The sequence below is a fragment of the Belonocnema kinseyi genome, chromosome 7, assembly GCF_010883055.1.
Source record: "Belonocnema kinseyi isolate 2016_QV_RU_SX_M_011 chromosome 7, B_treatae_v1, whole genome shotgun sequence".
NCBI classification, from domain to species: domain Eukaryota; kingdom Metazoa; phylum Arthropoda; class Insecta; order Hymenoptera; family Cynipidae; genus Belonocnema; species Belonocnema kinseyi.
In genome coordinates this window covers 34,314,939-34,328,505 of record NC_046663.1, presented here as the reverse complement: position 1 = coordinate 34,328,505, position 13,567 = coordinate 34,314,939, and the positions used below count along the sequence as shown (strand labels likewise).

Genomic DNA, 13,567 nt, shown 5'->3' with positions numbered 1-13,567 from the left:
CTCTAATTGTATCTTTACTTTCTTTAACTAATCGTTTAAGTATCCTGTTTCCGCGTCTATAATCATTTCTACGTCTACTTATTTCCTCATTGCTAAGACCTGGGATGTTCAAAGTTCTCTTGTAACGCTTCTCTTTTTGCTTTTTGGGCAGTCTGAATTTCATCATTCCACCACGCATCACCAGACATTCTTCCTACAACTGCGGTACCACACACTTCGATCGTGCATCTAACAAGGATATCCCGTAACATGGTCCAGGCACCCTCTAAATCTTTGTTTTTTATACGGTCCTCCCATGTTGCCCTATCTATGCTTTCGATTATCTTATTTTGGAAATCTATTTGCACATCCGGTTTCTGTAGGTTCTCAATTTTGATTCGCGTTTGTTTTGCTTTCTTGGGTCTCTTTTTTCTCCAACCCCGAATTAAATAGTTGAAAACTCATTTATTTCATCAAAAAGTCATATTTTAAGATTCGAAATTTATCTTTTTTGTCAAAAAATTCGTCTTTTGGCTTAAAAATTGCACATTAAAAAAAAAAATTTTCAATGTATCTTTGTTGAAAATTTATCTTCTTCGATTAAAAATACAACTGTTTTGTGAGAAATTATACTGCTTTGGTTGAGATTTGAACTAATTTTTTGGAAATGGTTTTCAATAGTTGAAAATTAAACTATTTTGATGAAAAAGTCATATTTTAAGGTTCAAAATTCAACTGTTTTATGAAAAACGAACTTTTCCATTTGAAAATTAAACAATTTGTTTGAAAATTCATCTTTTTCAGTTAAAAATGCAACTGGTTGATTAAAAATTATTCTGTTTTGATTGAGAATTTAACTATTTCTTTGAAAATCGTTTCAAATAGTTGAAAATTAAACTATTTTGTTGGATGTCATATTTTAAATTGATATTTTTTGGTTGAAAAAATGCAACTATTTAGTTGTAAATTAATCTGTTTGAAAATTCATATTTTTCAGTTAAAAATGCAATGTTTTGTTTGGAAATTAATCTGTTTTGGTTAAGTATCAACTATTTTTCTTTTAATAGTTTTAAATTGTAGAAAATTTAACCTTTTTGTTTTAAAATTCAACAAGTTTAATAATTTGTTTGAAAAATCCTTTTTTATTTAAAAAATTCAACCGTTTGGTTAGAAATTATTCTGTCTCGGTTGAGAAATTAACTATTTTTTTAAAAATAGTTATAAATAGTTGCAAATTAAACTATATTGTTGAAGCCATAATTTAAGATTAATATTATTTATTATTGTTCATCTTATTCATCTTGTTGGTTTGAAAAGTTATCTTATCTTAAAAATAATCATTCGAAATTCAACTGTTTATTGAAAAATGATCTTTTTCGTTTGAAAACTTAACAATTGGTTTGAAAATTCATCTTTTTTAGTTAAAAATGCAACGTTTTTGTTTGGAAAATTAATCTGTTTTGCTTATCAAAAATTTTGTTAAAAACAGTTTTAAATTGTAGAAAATTCAACCTTTTGACTTGAAAATTCAACAAGTTGTATACAAATTTTTTCATCCTTGATTGAAGAATTTTTGTTGTTAAAAATTTATCTTTTTCGATAAAAAATGTAACTGTTTGGTTGTAATTTTTGTTGTTGTTGGAGGATTTAACTAATTTGTTAAAAGTAGTTTTAAGTAGTTAAAAATTCAACTATTTCGATAAAAAATTCAACTATTTTGTTGATACAGTGATCTTTTAAGATTCTAAATTAAACTGTTTTTTGAAAAATGATGTTTTTGGTTTGAAAATTTAACAATTTATTTGAAAAATTCTTTTTTTATATTAAAAATGAAACTGTTGGCTTGGAAATTGTTCTGTTTTGGTTGATAATGCAACTACTATTTGGAAAAGTATTAAATAGTTAAAAATCCATTTATTTTCTTAAAAAGTTGTATTTTCAGATTCAAAATTTAATTTTGTTGTTAAAAAAAGTTCGTCTTTTGGCTAAAAATTGAACATTAAACAAAATTTTTGTTAATCTTTCTTTGTTGAAAATTTATCCTTTTCGTTTAAAAGTACATCTGTTTGGTGGAAAATTATAATGTTTTGGTAGATAATTGAACTGCTTTTTTGGAAATGGTTTTCAATAGTTGAAAATTATACTATTTCGATGAAAAAGTCATATTTTAAGGTTCTCAATTCAACTGTTTCATGAAAAATGATCTTTTCCATTTAAAAATTAAACAATTTGATTGAAAATTCATCTTTTTCAGTTAAAAATGCAACTGGTTGGTTAAAAATTGTTCTGTTTTGGTTGAGAATTCTACTTTTTTTTAAATGGTTTTAAATAGTTGAAAATTCAACTATTTTCTTGGTCATATTTTATGATTGAAAATTCAACTGTTTACCAAAAAAATCGGCTCTCTTTGACTTGAAAATTAAACAAATTTGGTTTAATTTTTGTTCAGTTTTGATTGAAAAATCGTTTTTGATTAAAAATTCGTTTTCCTGATTTGGAAATTCATCCCTTTTGGTTAAAAATTCAACTATTTTGTTGGAAAAGTCATATTTTAAGGTTCAAAACTGAACTGCTGTTTGAAAAATTATATTTTTCGTTTAAAAATCTAACAATTTGTTGGATAATTCTTTTCTTTCAGTTGAAAATGCAAATGTTTCGTTGGAAATTAATCTGTTTTGGTTAAGGATTCACCCATTTTTTTAAAAATAGTTATTAATTAGTTGAAAATTCATCTTTTTTGGTTAAAAATGCAACTGTTTGATTAGAAATTGTTCTGTTCTGTGAGAGTTTTCTACTATTTTTTTTATGAAAATTGTCCACTTTTTTTTAATAGTCAATAATTCAACTGTTTTTTTTTTGAAAAAGTTATATTTTAAGGTTCAAAGTTCAACTGTTTCATAAAAAAATGATTTTTCGTTTGAAAATTTAACAATTTGTTTAAGAATTCATCTTTTTCAGTTCAAAATGCAACTGTAAAGAAAAATGTTTTACTGCATTGAAAAATCTTTTCTGATGAAAATTGATTTTTTTCTGTTAAAAATGTAACTGGTTGGTTTAAAATTAATCTGCTTTGGTTGAGGCCCAAACTATTTTCTTGAAAATTGTTTTAAATAGTTAAAATTCATCCACTTTGATCAAAATTCATCCGGTTTGGTTACAAATGCAACTGTTTGGCTGTAAATTATTCTGTTTTAGTTGAAAATGTAACTATTTTGTTGAAGTCGTATTTCAATATTCGGAATTCAACAGTTTTGCAAAAAATTCTTCTTTTTGCATTGAAAATTCATTTTGTTGGTTTAAAAAGTTATCTTTTTCGGTTAAAAATTCTTCTATTTTATCAGAAGATCATTAATCTTATTTTAAAGAACTTATTTCTATGTTTTCCTGAAGGGGCGCAAAAACGGGCAAAATAAAATTCAAATTTCCCTCGAAAAAGCAACTTTTATTACATCAAAATGATTAGATTCGTCCATGGTGTCACGCATTTTTCATTAATAAAACATTGCTCTAGTTCGATACAAAAAAATGTCTTCTTTCCCACAATTTCATGAGAATTGATTGTGTTACTTGATCGAAATCATTCATTTCTAATAATTATTAAAACTAGATTTTATGCAAAACAAACATAAAGTTCTATTTTTTTTTAAATGGTTATAAATAGTTGAAAAATGAACTATATTATTGAAGTCATAATTTACGATTCGAAATTCAACTGTTTTTTGAAAAATGATCATTTTCGTTTGAAAGTTTAACAATTTGTTTAAAAATTAATCTTTCTCATGTAAGAATGCAACATTTTGTTTCGAATTTAATATGTTCTTTATCGACGATTAAACTATTTTTTATTTTTTTATTTTTCAATTGTAGAAGTCGAACTTTTGGCTTGAAAATTCAACAATTTGTGAAAAATTTCTTTATTAATTGAAAAAATTTTTGTTGTTGAAAATTCATATATTTTGGTTAAAAAAATGAAACTTAATGCAAAAAATTCAAATTAGTCTGTTTGAAAATTCGTCTTTTTCAGTTAAAAATGCAACGTTTTATTTGGAAATTAATCTGTCTTAGTTGAGAATTCAACTTTTTAAAATGATTTTATATAGTCGAAAATTCAACTGTTTTTTTTAAATTCATATTTTTTGGTTAAAAATGAAACTGTTTCGTTAGGAATTAATCCGTCCTGGTTATAGATCGAACTATTTTTTTGAAAATGATTATAAATAGTTGAAAATTAAACTATATTTCGAAGTCATAATTTAAGATTCGAAATTCAACTGTTTTTGGAAAAATGATGTTTTTGATTTGAAAATTTAACATTTTGTTTGAAAAATCATCTCTTTCAGTTAAAAATGAGGCTGTTTTTTTCTTAATAAATCTCTTTTGGTTGATGATACTATTTGCTTGAAAATAGTTTTAAATAGTTGAAAATTCAACTATTTTGTTAAGACTTCATTTTTTTCTTAATAATGCGACTGGTTGGTTAGAAATTAATCTTTTTTGGTTGATGATTTAACAATTTTGTTGAAAATAGTTTTAAATAGTTAAAAATTCCACTATCTCGTATATAATCGTCTTTTTGGCTTGTAAATTCAACAATTTGTGTGAATTTGTTTTCTTCCTTGATTGAAAAAACATTATTTGTTGAAAATTCATTTTCCTGGTATAAATTTTTTTTTGGTCCATAATGCTACTATTTCGTTGAAAATTAGTCTGTTCCGGTCGCGTATTCAACTATTTGGTTAAAAATTCAGCTATTTTGTTAGAAAGTTCTATTATATGGTGGAAAATTGAACTCTTTTGTTGAAAGAGCAATATTTTTCAATTTAAAATCTTTCAAATTTAAAGAGCTTCATATGGAATTAATTATGGTATCTACATCAATTTTATTTTAAAGAATTTATTTGTCTATTTTCCTGGAGGGGCAACAATGGACAAAATAAAATTCAAATTGGCTTAAAAAAAAAATTTATTGCATTAAAATGATTAGATTCTTACATGGTGTCATGAATTTTGCATTAATAAAACATTGATCTAGTTTTATACCTTGATTCGCCTTCTCCAAAATCTTCACACAATATTCTCTATTCATCCCCTTCAAATCGTGGATAAATCTCAAAAGTTATTCCCTTTCGACATTACTCAAAATAATCGCCTTTGAGTCTGGTCGGTTGAAAATTTTTCTGTTTTGGCAAAGATATTATTATTATTATCTTTGGGTATGGTTGAGAATTTAATTTTTTTTATTAAACGTTTTTAAATATAGTTGAAAAATTAAATTATTTTGTGAACGTTTTTTTTGGCTAGACAACTCAAAAATTTGATTAAATTTTTTTCTTTCTGCAGTGAAAAATCGTTTTTGGTTAAAAATTTGTTTTCCTGATTTGAAAATTCATCCCTTTTGGTTAAAAATGTAACCATTCGGTTAAAAATACAAATGCTTAGTTGGAGATTCAACAATTTTTTAACACGTTTTTAAATAGTTGAGAATTTCACCATTTGGTTTCAAATTAAACTGTTTTGTAAAAAACTAATAATTTAATTTTAAAAATTAAAATGCTTTGTAAAAAATTCATCGTTTTGGCTCAAAATTCGCTTTTCTGATATTAACATTCTTCATTTTTGGTTAAAAATGCAACTGTTTGGTTGTAAATTAATTTGTTTTTGCGAACGATTTAACTAATTGCTTGAAAATAATTTTAAATTCAACTATTTGGTAAAAAAATTTAACTATTTAGTTGAAAAAGTCATATTTTAAGGTTCAAAATTGAACTGTTGTGTGAAAAATGATCTTTTTTTTTTAAAGATTTAACAATTTTTTGGGAAATTCTCTTTTTTCACTTGAAAATGCAAATGTTTCTTTGGAAATTAATCTGTTTTGGTTAAGGATTCAACCATTTTTTTAAAGTAGTTTTAAATACTTAAAAATCAAACTTTTTTGGTTAAACATGAAACTATTTGGTTGGAAATTTTTCTGTTCTGTGTGAGCTTTCCACTATTTTTTTGAAAATTGTTTTGAATAATTGAAAATTAAACTATTTTGCTGAAGTCATGTTTTAAGATTCGAAATTTAAGTATTTTGCCAAAATTTAGTCTTATTAACTGAACAATTCAACAATTTGGTTACAAATTTAATCATTACGTTTTGAAAATTTATCCTTTTCGGTTAAAAATTCATCTATTTTGTTGAAAAAGTCATATTTTTCAGGTTCAAAATTGAACTGTGGTGTGAAAAATTAACTTTTTTATTAAAAAATTTAACAATTTTTTGGAGAATTATTTTTTTCCCCGGTTGCAAATGAAAATGTTTCTTTGGAAATTAATCTGTTTTGGTTAAGGATACAACCTTTTTTTTTTAATAGTTTTAAATTCATCTTTTTTGGTTAAAAATGCAACTGTTTGTTTGGTAATTGCTATTTTCTGTGTGAGTTTTCCACTATTTTTTTTTGAAAATAGTTTTAAATAGTTGGAAATTAAACTATTTTGTTAAAGTCATGTTTTAAGATTTGAAATTCAAGTGTTTTGCTAAAAATTCGTCTTTTTAGCTGGAAAATTCAACAATTTGGTTACCAAATTTTTCTTCCTCGATTTGGTTGATAATATATCTTTATCTGTTAAAAATACAACTAATTGTTTGGAAATTGATCTGTTTTTGTTAGGATTTAACTATTTTTTTGAAAATAGTTTTAAATATAGTTGAAAATTCTACTATTTGGTTCAAAATCCAACTGTTTTATAAAAATGATCTATTTCGTTGAAAAATTGAACTATTTATTTGTGAATTTATTTTTTTCAGTTAAAAATGCAACTGTTTGTTTGGAAATTAATCTGTTTTGTTTAAAGGATTCAACATTTTTTAAAAATAATTTTAAGTAGTTAAAAATTCAACTTTTTTGGTGTAAAGTCATATTTGCAGATTCGTCCTTTTGGCTTCAAAATTCAACAATTTATTTGAAGTTTTTTTCCTTGATTGACAAATCTTTCGTTGTCGAAAATTAATCTTTTCAGTTAAAAAATCATCTATTTTGTTGAAAAAGTTATATTTCAAGGTTCAAAATTGAACTATGGTGTGAAAAATGATCTTTTTCATTCAAAAATTGAACAATTTTTTGGAAAATTATTTTTTCTTTTTGTTGCAAATGCAAATGTTTTTTGGAAATTAATCTGTTTTGGTTAAAGATACAACCATTTTTTTAAAAATAGTTTTAAATTCATCTTTTTTGGTTAAAAATGCAACTGATTGTTTGGAAATTGCTCTTTTCTGTGTGAGTTTTCCACTATTTTTTTTTAAATAGTTGAAAATTAAACTATTTTCTTGAAGTTATGTTTTAAGATTAGAAATTCAATTGTTTTGCAAAAAATTCGTCTTTTTAGCTGGAAAATTCAACAATTTGGTAACAAAATTTTTCTTCCTTGATTTAAACATTTTTCATTGTTGATAATTCACCTTTTTCTGTTAAGAATACAACTGGTTGTTTGGAAATTGATCTATTTTGTTTGAGGATTCAACTATTTTATAAAAATAATCTTTTTCGTTGAAAAATTTAACAATTTATTTGATAATTTATCTTTTTCAGTTAAAAATGCAAATGTTTGTTTGGAAATTAATCTGCTTTGTTTTAAGGATTCAACTTTTATTAAAATAATTTTAAGCAGTTAAAAATTCAACTATTTTGGTTTAAAGTCATATTTGTAGATTCGAAATTTAACTATAAATTCAAAATTTTGTAGATTTTTTTTTCTTGATTGAAAATTCGTTTCTAGCTCAAAATTCGTTTTCTTGATTTTAAAATTCTTCTCTTTTTGGTTAAAATGCAACTGTTTGGTTGCAAATTAATTTGTTTTGGTGTAGGATTTAACTAATTGCTTGAAAATAGTTAAGTAGTTGAAAATTCAACTATTTGGTTAAAAATTCAACTACTTTGTTGAAAAAGTTATATTTTAAGGTTAAAAATTGAACTGCTGTGTGAGAAATCATCTTTTTTCGTTTAAAAATTTAACAATTTGTTGGAAAATTCTTTTTTTTCATTTGAAAATGAAAATGTTTCTTTGGAAATTAATCCGTTTTGGTTGAGGATTCAGCCTTTTTTAAATAGTTTTAAATAGTTGAAAATTCATATTTTTTGGTTAAAAATGAAACTGTTTGGTTGGAAATTGTTCTGTTATCTTAGAGTTTTTCACCATTTTTGTTTGTAAATAGTTGAAAATAGTTGAAAATTAAACTATTTTGTTGAAGTCATGTTTTAAGATTCGAAATGCAAGTTTTTCGCAAAAAATTCTTCTTTTTAGCTGGAAAATTCAACAATTTTGTTACAAAATTTTTCTTCCATGATTAAAAAATTTTTTATTGTTGATAATTGATCTTTTTCTGTTAAAAATTCATCTGATTGGTTGGAAATTGATCTGTTTTGGTTGAGGATTCAACTAATTTTTTCCAAATGGTTTTAAATAGTTGAAAATTCTACTATTTGTTTCAAAATTCAACTGTTTATAAAAATGATCTTTTTCGTTGGAAAATTTAACAATTTATTTGTAAATTTATATTTTTCAGTCAAAAATGCAACTTTTTGCTTGGAAATTAATCTTTTTTGGTTGAGGATTCAACTTTTTTTGAAGATAATTTTAAGCAGTTAAAATTTCAACTATTTTGGTGGAAATTGATATTTGAAGATTCGAAATTTAACTATTTAAAAAAAATCGTCCTTTTGGCTTGAAAATTCAACAATTTATTTGAATTTTTTTCCGTGATTGAATAATCATTCTTTGTTGAAAATTCATCTTTTTGGTTTGAAAATGTATCTTTTTCGATTAAAAATTCAACTATTTTGTTGCAAAGGTCATAGTTTAAAGTTCAAAATTAAACTTTTGTGTGAAAAATGATCTTTTTCGTTTAAAAATTTAACAATTTGTTGGCAAATTCTTTTTTTTCAGTTGAAAATTCAAATATTTCTTTAGAAATTAATCTGTTTTGGTTAAAGATTCAACCGTTTTTTTAAAAATAGTTTTAAATAGTTTAAAATTAATCTTTTTTGGTTAAAAATGCCGCTGTTCGGCTGGAAATTGTTCTGTTCTGTGTATTCCACTATTTGTTTCGAAAATAGTTTTAAATAGTTGGAAATTAAATTATTTTGTTAAAGTCATGTTTTGAGATTCGAAATTCAAGTGTTTTGCAAAAAATTCGTCATTTTAGCTGAAAAATTTAACAATTTGGTTACCAAATTTTTCTTCCTTGTTTTACAAATTTGTCATTGTTGATAATTTATCTTTTTCGGTTAAAAATGTAACTGTTTGTGAATTATTTTTTGTGTATGGAGGATTCAACTAATTTACAAAAAACTGTTTTAAATAGTTGAAAATTCTACTATTTGGACAAAAATTCAACTTTTGCGTGAAAAATGATCCTTTTTGTTTGAAAATTCAATAATTTGTTTGAAAAATCCGTTTTTATGTTAAAAATGCAACTGTTTTGTTGGAAAGTATTCTGTCGTAGTTGACAATTCAACTTTTTTTAATGATTTTATGTAGTCGAAAATTAAACTATTTTGTTAAAAATTCATTTTTTTTGGTTGAAAATGAAACTGTTTCATTGGGAATTAATCTGTTCTGGTTATGGATCGAACTATTGTTTTGAAAATGATTGTAAATAGTTGAAAAATAAATTATACTTTGAAGTCATAATTAAATTTTCGAAACTTAACTGTTTTTAAAAAAATGTTTTTGATTTGAAAATTAAACTATTTTGATGAAAGTAATATTTTTAGGTTCACAATTCAACTGTTTCATGAAAAATTATCTTTTCCATTTGGAAATTAAACAATTTGTTTTGAAAATTCATCTTTATCAGTTAAAAATGCAACTGGTTGGTTAAAAATTATTCTGCTTTGGTTGAGAATTTAACTATTTAAAAAAAAATCATTTCAAATAGTTGAAAATTCAACTATTTTGTGGGAGTCATATTTTAAGATTCGAAATTCAAGTGATTTGCAAAAAATTCGTCATTTCGGCTTAAAAATTCAATAGTTTGGTAAAAAAAAATTTCTCCCTTGATGGAAAAATCTGTCTTTGTAAAATTTTATATTTTGCGGTAAGAAATTCATCTGGATAGATCGAAATTAATCTGTTTTAGTTAAAGATGCCATTTTTTTAAATTAGTTAATAATTTAACTATTTTCTTGCAAAAGTTATATTTAAAGGTTCAAAGTTCAACTGTTGCATGAAAAAAATTATGATTCGTAAAATTTAACAATTTGTTTGAGAATTCATCTTTTTGAATTAAAAATGTAACTGTTTGTTTGTAAATGTATCTGTTTTGTTTGAGGACACATCTATTTTTTTTAATAGTTTTAAATAGGTAAAAATTCAACTGTTTTATGGAAACTGATTATTTTTTGTTTGAAAATTTAACAATTTATTTGCAAAAAAACCTTTTTTTATATTAAAAATGAAACTGTTTGTTTGGAAATTATTCTTTTTCGGTTAAGGATGCAACTATATTTGAAAAAGTATGAAATAGTTAAAAATTCATTTATTTTCTTAAAGTCATATTTTAAGATTCGAAATTGAACTTCTTTGTAACAAAAATTTGCCTTTTGGCTTGAAAATTCAACAATTCATCGGATTTTTTTTCTTGATTGAAAAATCTATCTTTGTTGAAAATTCTTCTTTTTGGTTTGAAAATTAATTTTTTTCGGTTAAAAATTCATCTATTTTGTTAGAAGGTTATTAATCTTATTTTAAATAATTTCTTTCTCTGTTTTCTTGAAGGGGCGTGAAAACGGGAAAAATAAAATTCAAATTTCCCTCGAAAAAGCAATTTTTATTACATCAAAATGATTAGATTCGTCCATGGTGTCATGCATTTTGCATTAATAAAACATTGCTCTAGTTTGATACAAAAACATATCTTCTGTTCCTTAATTTCATGAGAATTTATTGCCTGGCTTGATCGAAATCCTTCATTTCTAATCATTATTACAACTAGATTTTATGCAAAACAAACATAAAGTTCTTCTACCTTTTTTTCTACAAACCTCGACCCTCGATAAATAATTTAAACTACTTGAAGGCTTCAAATGGCACTTCGTTGAGCGTGTAAGCCTGCATAAAGTTCTTAATCGCAGTCCTCACGTCCCAATTCGCCTTCTCCAAACTCTTCACACAATATTCGCGATTCATCCCCGTCAATTCGTGAATGAATCTCAAAAGTTGCTCCCTCTCGACATTGCTCAAAGGAATCGGCGAGTATCTCGGCGGAGGTCTCAGTTCTAAACCCCGATTTTCATTAGCCTGCAAAATTTTAGCATCCGGAGGGACACTCTCAATGTGATACTGATCGTTGCAAATGCAATATTCATTGTCCTCCTTCGCAATGACAATAAATGTCCTCGTGAAAGCGAGAGGCGGAAAAGGATAGTCCCGGAAGGAAAAGTATCCTTGAATCGCTATCGAGAAGCAATTGTGCGATTGGTAGAGCAAGTCAATTTGGAAATTGTTCGGATTGTGAACCGTTTTTGGTTGCCGAACGAGCGCATTAAGAATGTCTTCCGGTCCGTGCAATAAAAACTCGTGACATTTCGCGTAATCGACGAATTTGAGCAAATTCCGATTCGTGGCGAAGGGTTTCAACAGCTGCATGTGCGAAAAATTCGTGATTGGTCCGAGCGTCATCGAGAACATCGCTCCCGTGTCGTACAATCCATTCAAAACCGATCTGTTAGCTTGATCATACAAATTGAAATAATGCATCACAAATTGCTTGACAAGAGGCAGTTTCGAGCCATCCCCGAGAAAATGTCTCTGTATTGTCGGCACAAATTTCTTCTCCACACCAATCATGACCCCGTCGAGAACCTGCAGGTGTGGAAAAACTGCTTTCGCGGCTCTCACATAATCATCAGCTCGAGTAAAATTCTGGCAGAGTGGATTTCCATCGACCCAGAGTTCCATGATGTTGAATTCAGAAAAGTAACCCAATTGTCTGAAATCCGTGAGCTTGTTGTCCCTGAAGTCGATCTTGGTCAAGTGGAAGTTAAAGAATTTTTCTTGCGGGATGAAAACCACGAATTCGTTTGACCTCATGCTGAGCTCACGAACCGGTAATTTCATTTCTCGTGTGTTGCTTAAAATTGCACTTCTCGCGCAACGTAGAGCGAGATTTAAACATTTTGGGGATGATATCGAGCAGTAGACGGGACCGAGGCGTTTGTCATTTTGGAAGTTGTCCAGGTTGAGGCTTTTCCTGATAGGCTCGTACCTCTGTTGAGCGATTCTGCAAATCACGTTCTGCGGATTTAATTGCAGTTCATTTGAGGTTTGATATCCGAGAACTATATCCATCCGGACGTACTCTCCATTGGCGAGGGGAACCTGTAGGCTGTATTTCATGAGACTGTCGATTACTTGTGCACCACATCTTGCCAGGAAGGAGGCTTTTATGTTTGATTCTTCCTGGTAAAAAGTGGGAATGAGAACCTCGGGTGCGGAAGCTAAAATTATAGCATCGAGCATATCTTTTTTCTGGGATGATCCTGAGTGAAAGAGGATAAACTTGTGCCAAATGTCCTTCCGGTTCGCGAGGGCATAATAGGCGGGTGAGAAAAAGGGATTCTGGAACGTTAGTCTCACAGGGTCGCATGTTGCTTTTGTGGTGGTGAATGTATTTTGAGTCAAGTTGTCAGACTGTAAAAAAAATCGTTCAGAATCAGATGTTGTAGATGGTATTGAACGCAAAAAAAACAACAATTTTAGTGTCGTTCGTAGAGACTGCTAGAAAACATAACAAGGTTTAAGTAAGGGACCGTACTTAACCAGTAATTGGCACTGTTGGTACCAATATACATAACTGGCACACTGGGTAATAAAGACCCAATGCGTTCAAATGAGTTATGCGCAGCCGGTATTTAATATTGTTGCACACAAAAGTTATTTAATGTAGTTTAGGGTATGTTTTTCAAAGTCAATTCGGGTTTTCTAGCTATTTCTTTAAATTAAAATAGTCAAACAAAATTAAAAAAAAAAATAAACGGAAAAAGTTTGTTTTTTTTTTCACTTAAAAAATCCTAAGTCGAGTAATTTTTAATATTTTAGGCTGAAAATGTATGGGTACATGTTTGAGATACTGTACCTTAAGAAAAAATTACTGTGTTAATGATGCTTCCAAAAAAGGTATTTATTTTGCAAAATTAAACCTAGATTTTTTGGTAAAATCAAACATGATATTTTTCAATATTCAAATTAATTCATTTTTATTTAAATGCACCAAAATAGTTTCAGATGATAATCTTACGTTGGAAATTTATCAAAAATTACAAAAATATCTAGCAAATTTTTTTTTTCATCACTTTTTTGTTCACTGCCGACACGCGGGGTAATTAAGACCCCCACAATTTTTGGAGTCTTCTTTGAGCGACTGCCCAACGGACACTGACGCCTGCCGTTCTATGCTCGCCTATTGTATCTTCAGTTAGTGATGTCAACTTCTGGAAGATGTTGCCACATGGTCTATTTTATCGAATTTAGTACGCTTATTTTGTGCTCAAAAATTTTTTTGGGTCATATTTACCCAGAGTGCCAGTAAAGGGTTAAATTACGTAAT

The 13,567-nt window shown here is 27.0% G+C and overlaps 1 protein-coding gene across 1 annotated transcript in view; it reads right to left on the bottom strand.

Moving 5' to 3' along the window:
- Positions 1–10,784: 10,784 nt before the first annotated feature.
- The window catches only part of LOC117177175 (nuclear RNA export factor 1-like), a 10,513-nt gene continuing 7,730 nt past the window's right edge, over positions 10,785–13,567 (bottom strand). The window contains exon 2 of the mRNA XM_033367686.1: positions 10,785–12,651. Within this exon, the coding sequence (XP_033223577.1) occupies positions 11,029–12,651 (1,623 nt within the window). The 3' untranslated portion in view covers positions 10,785–11,028. The remainder of the gene's footprint in view (positions 12,652–13,567) is intronic.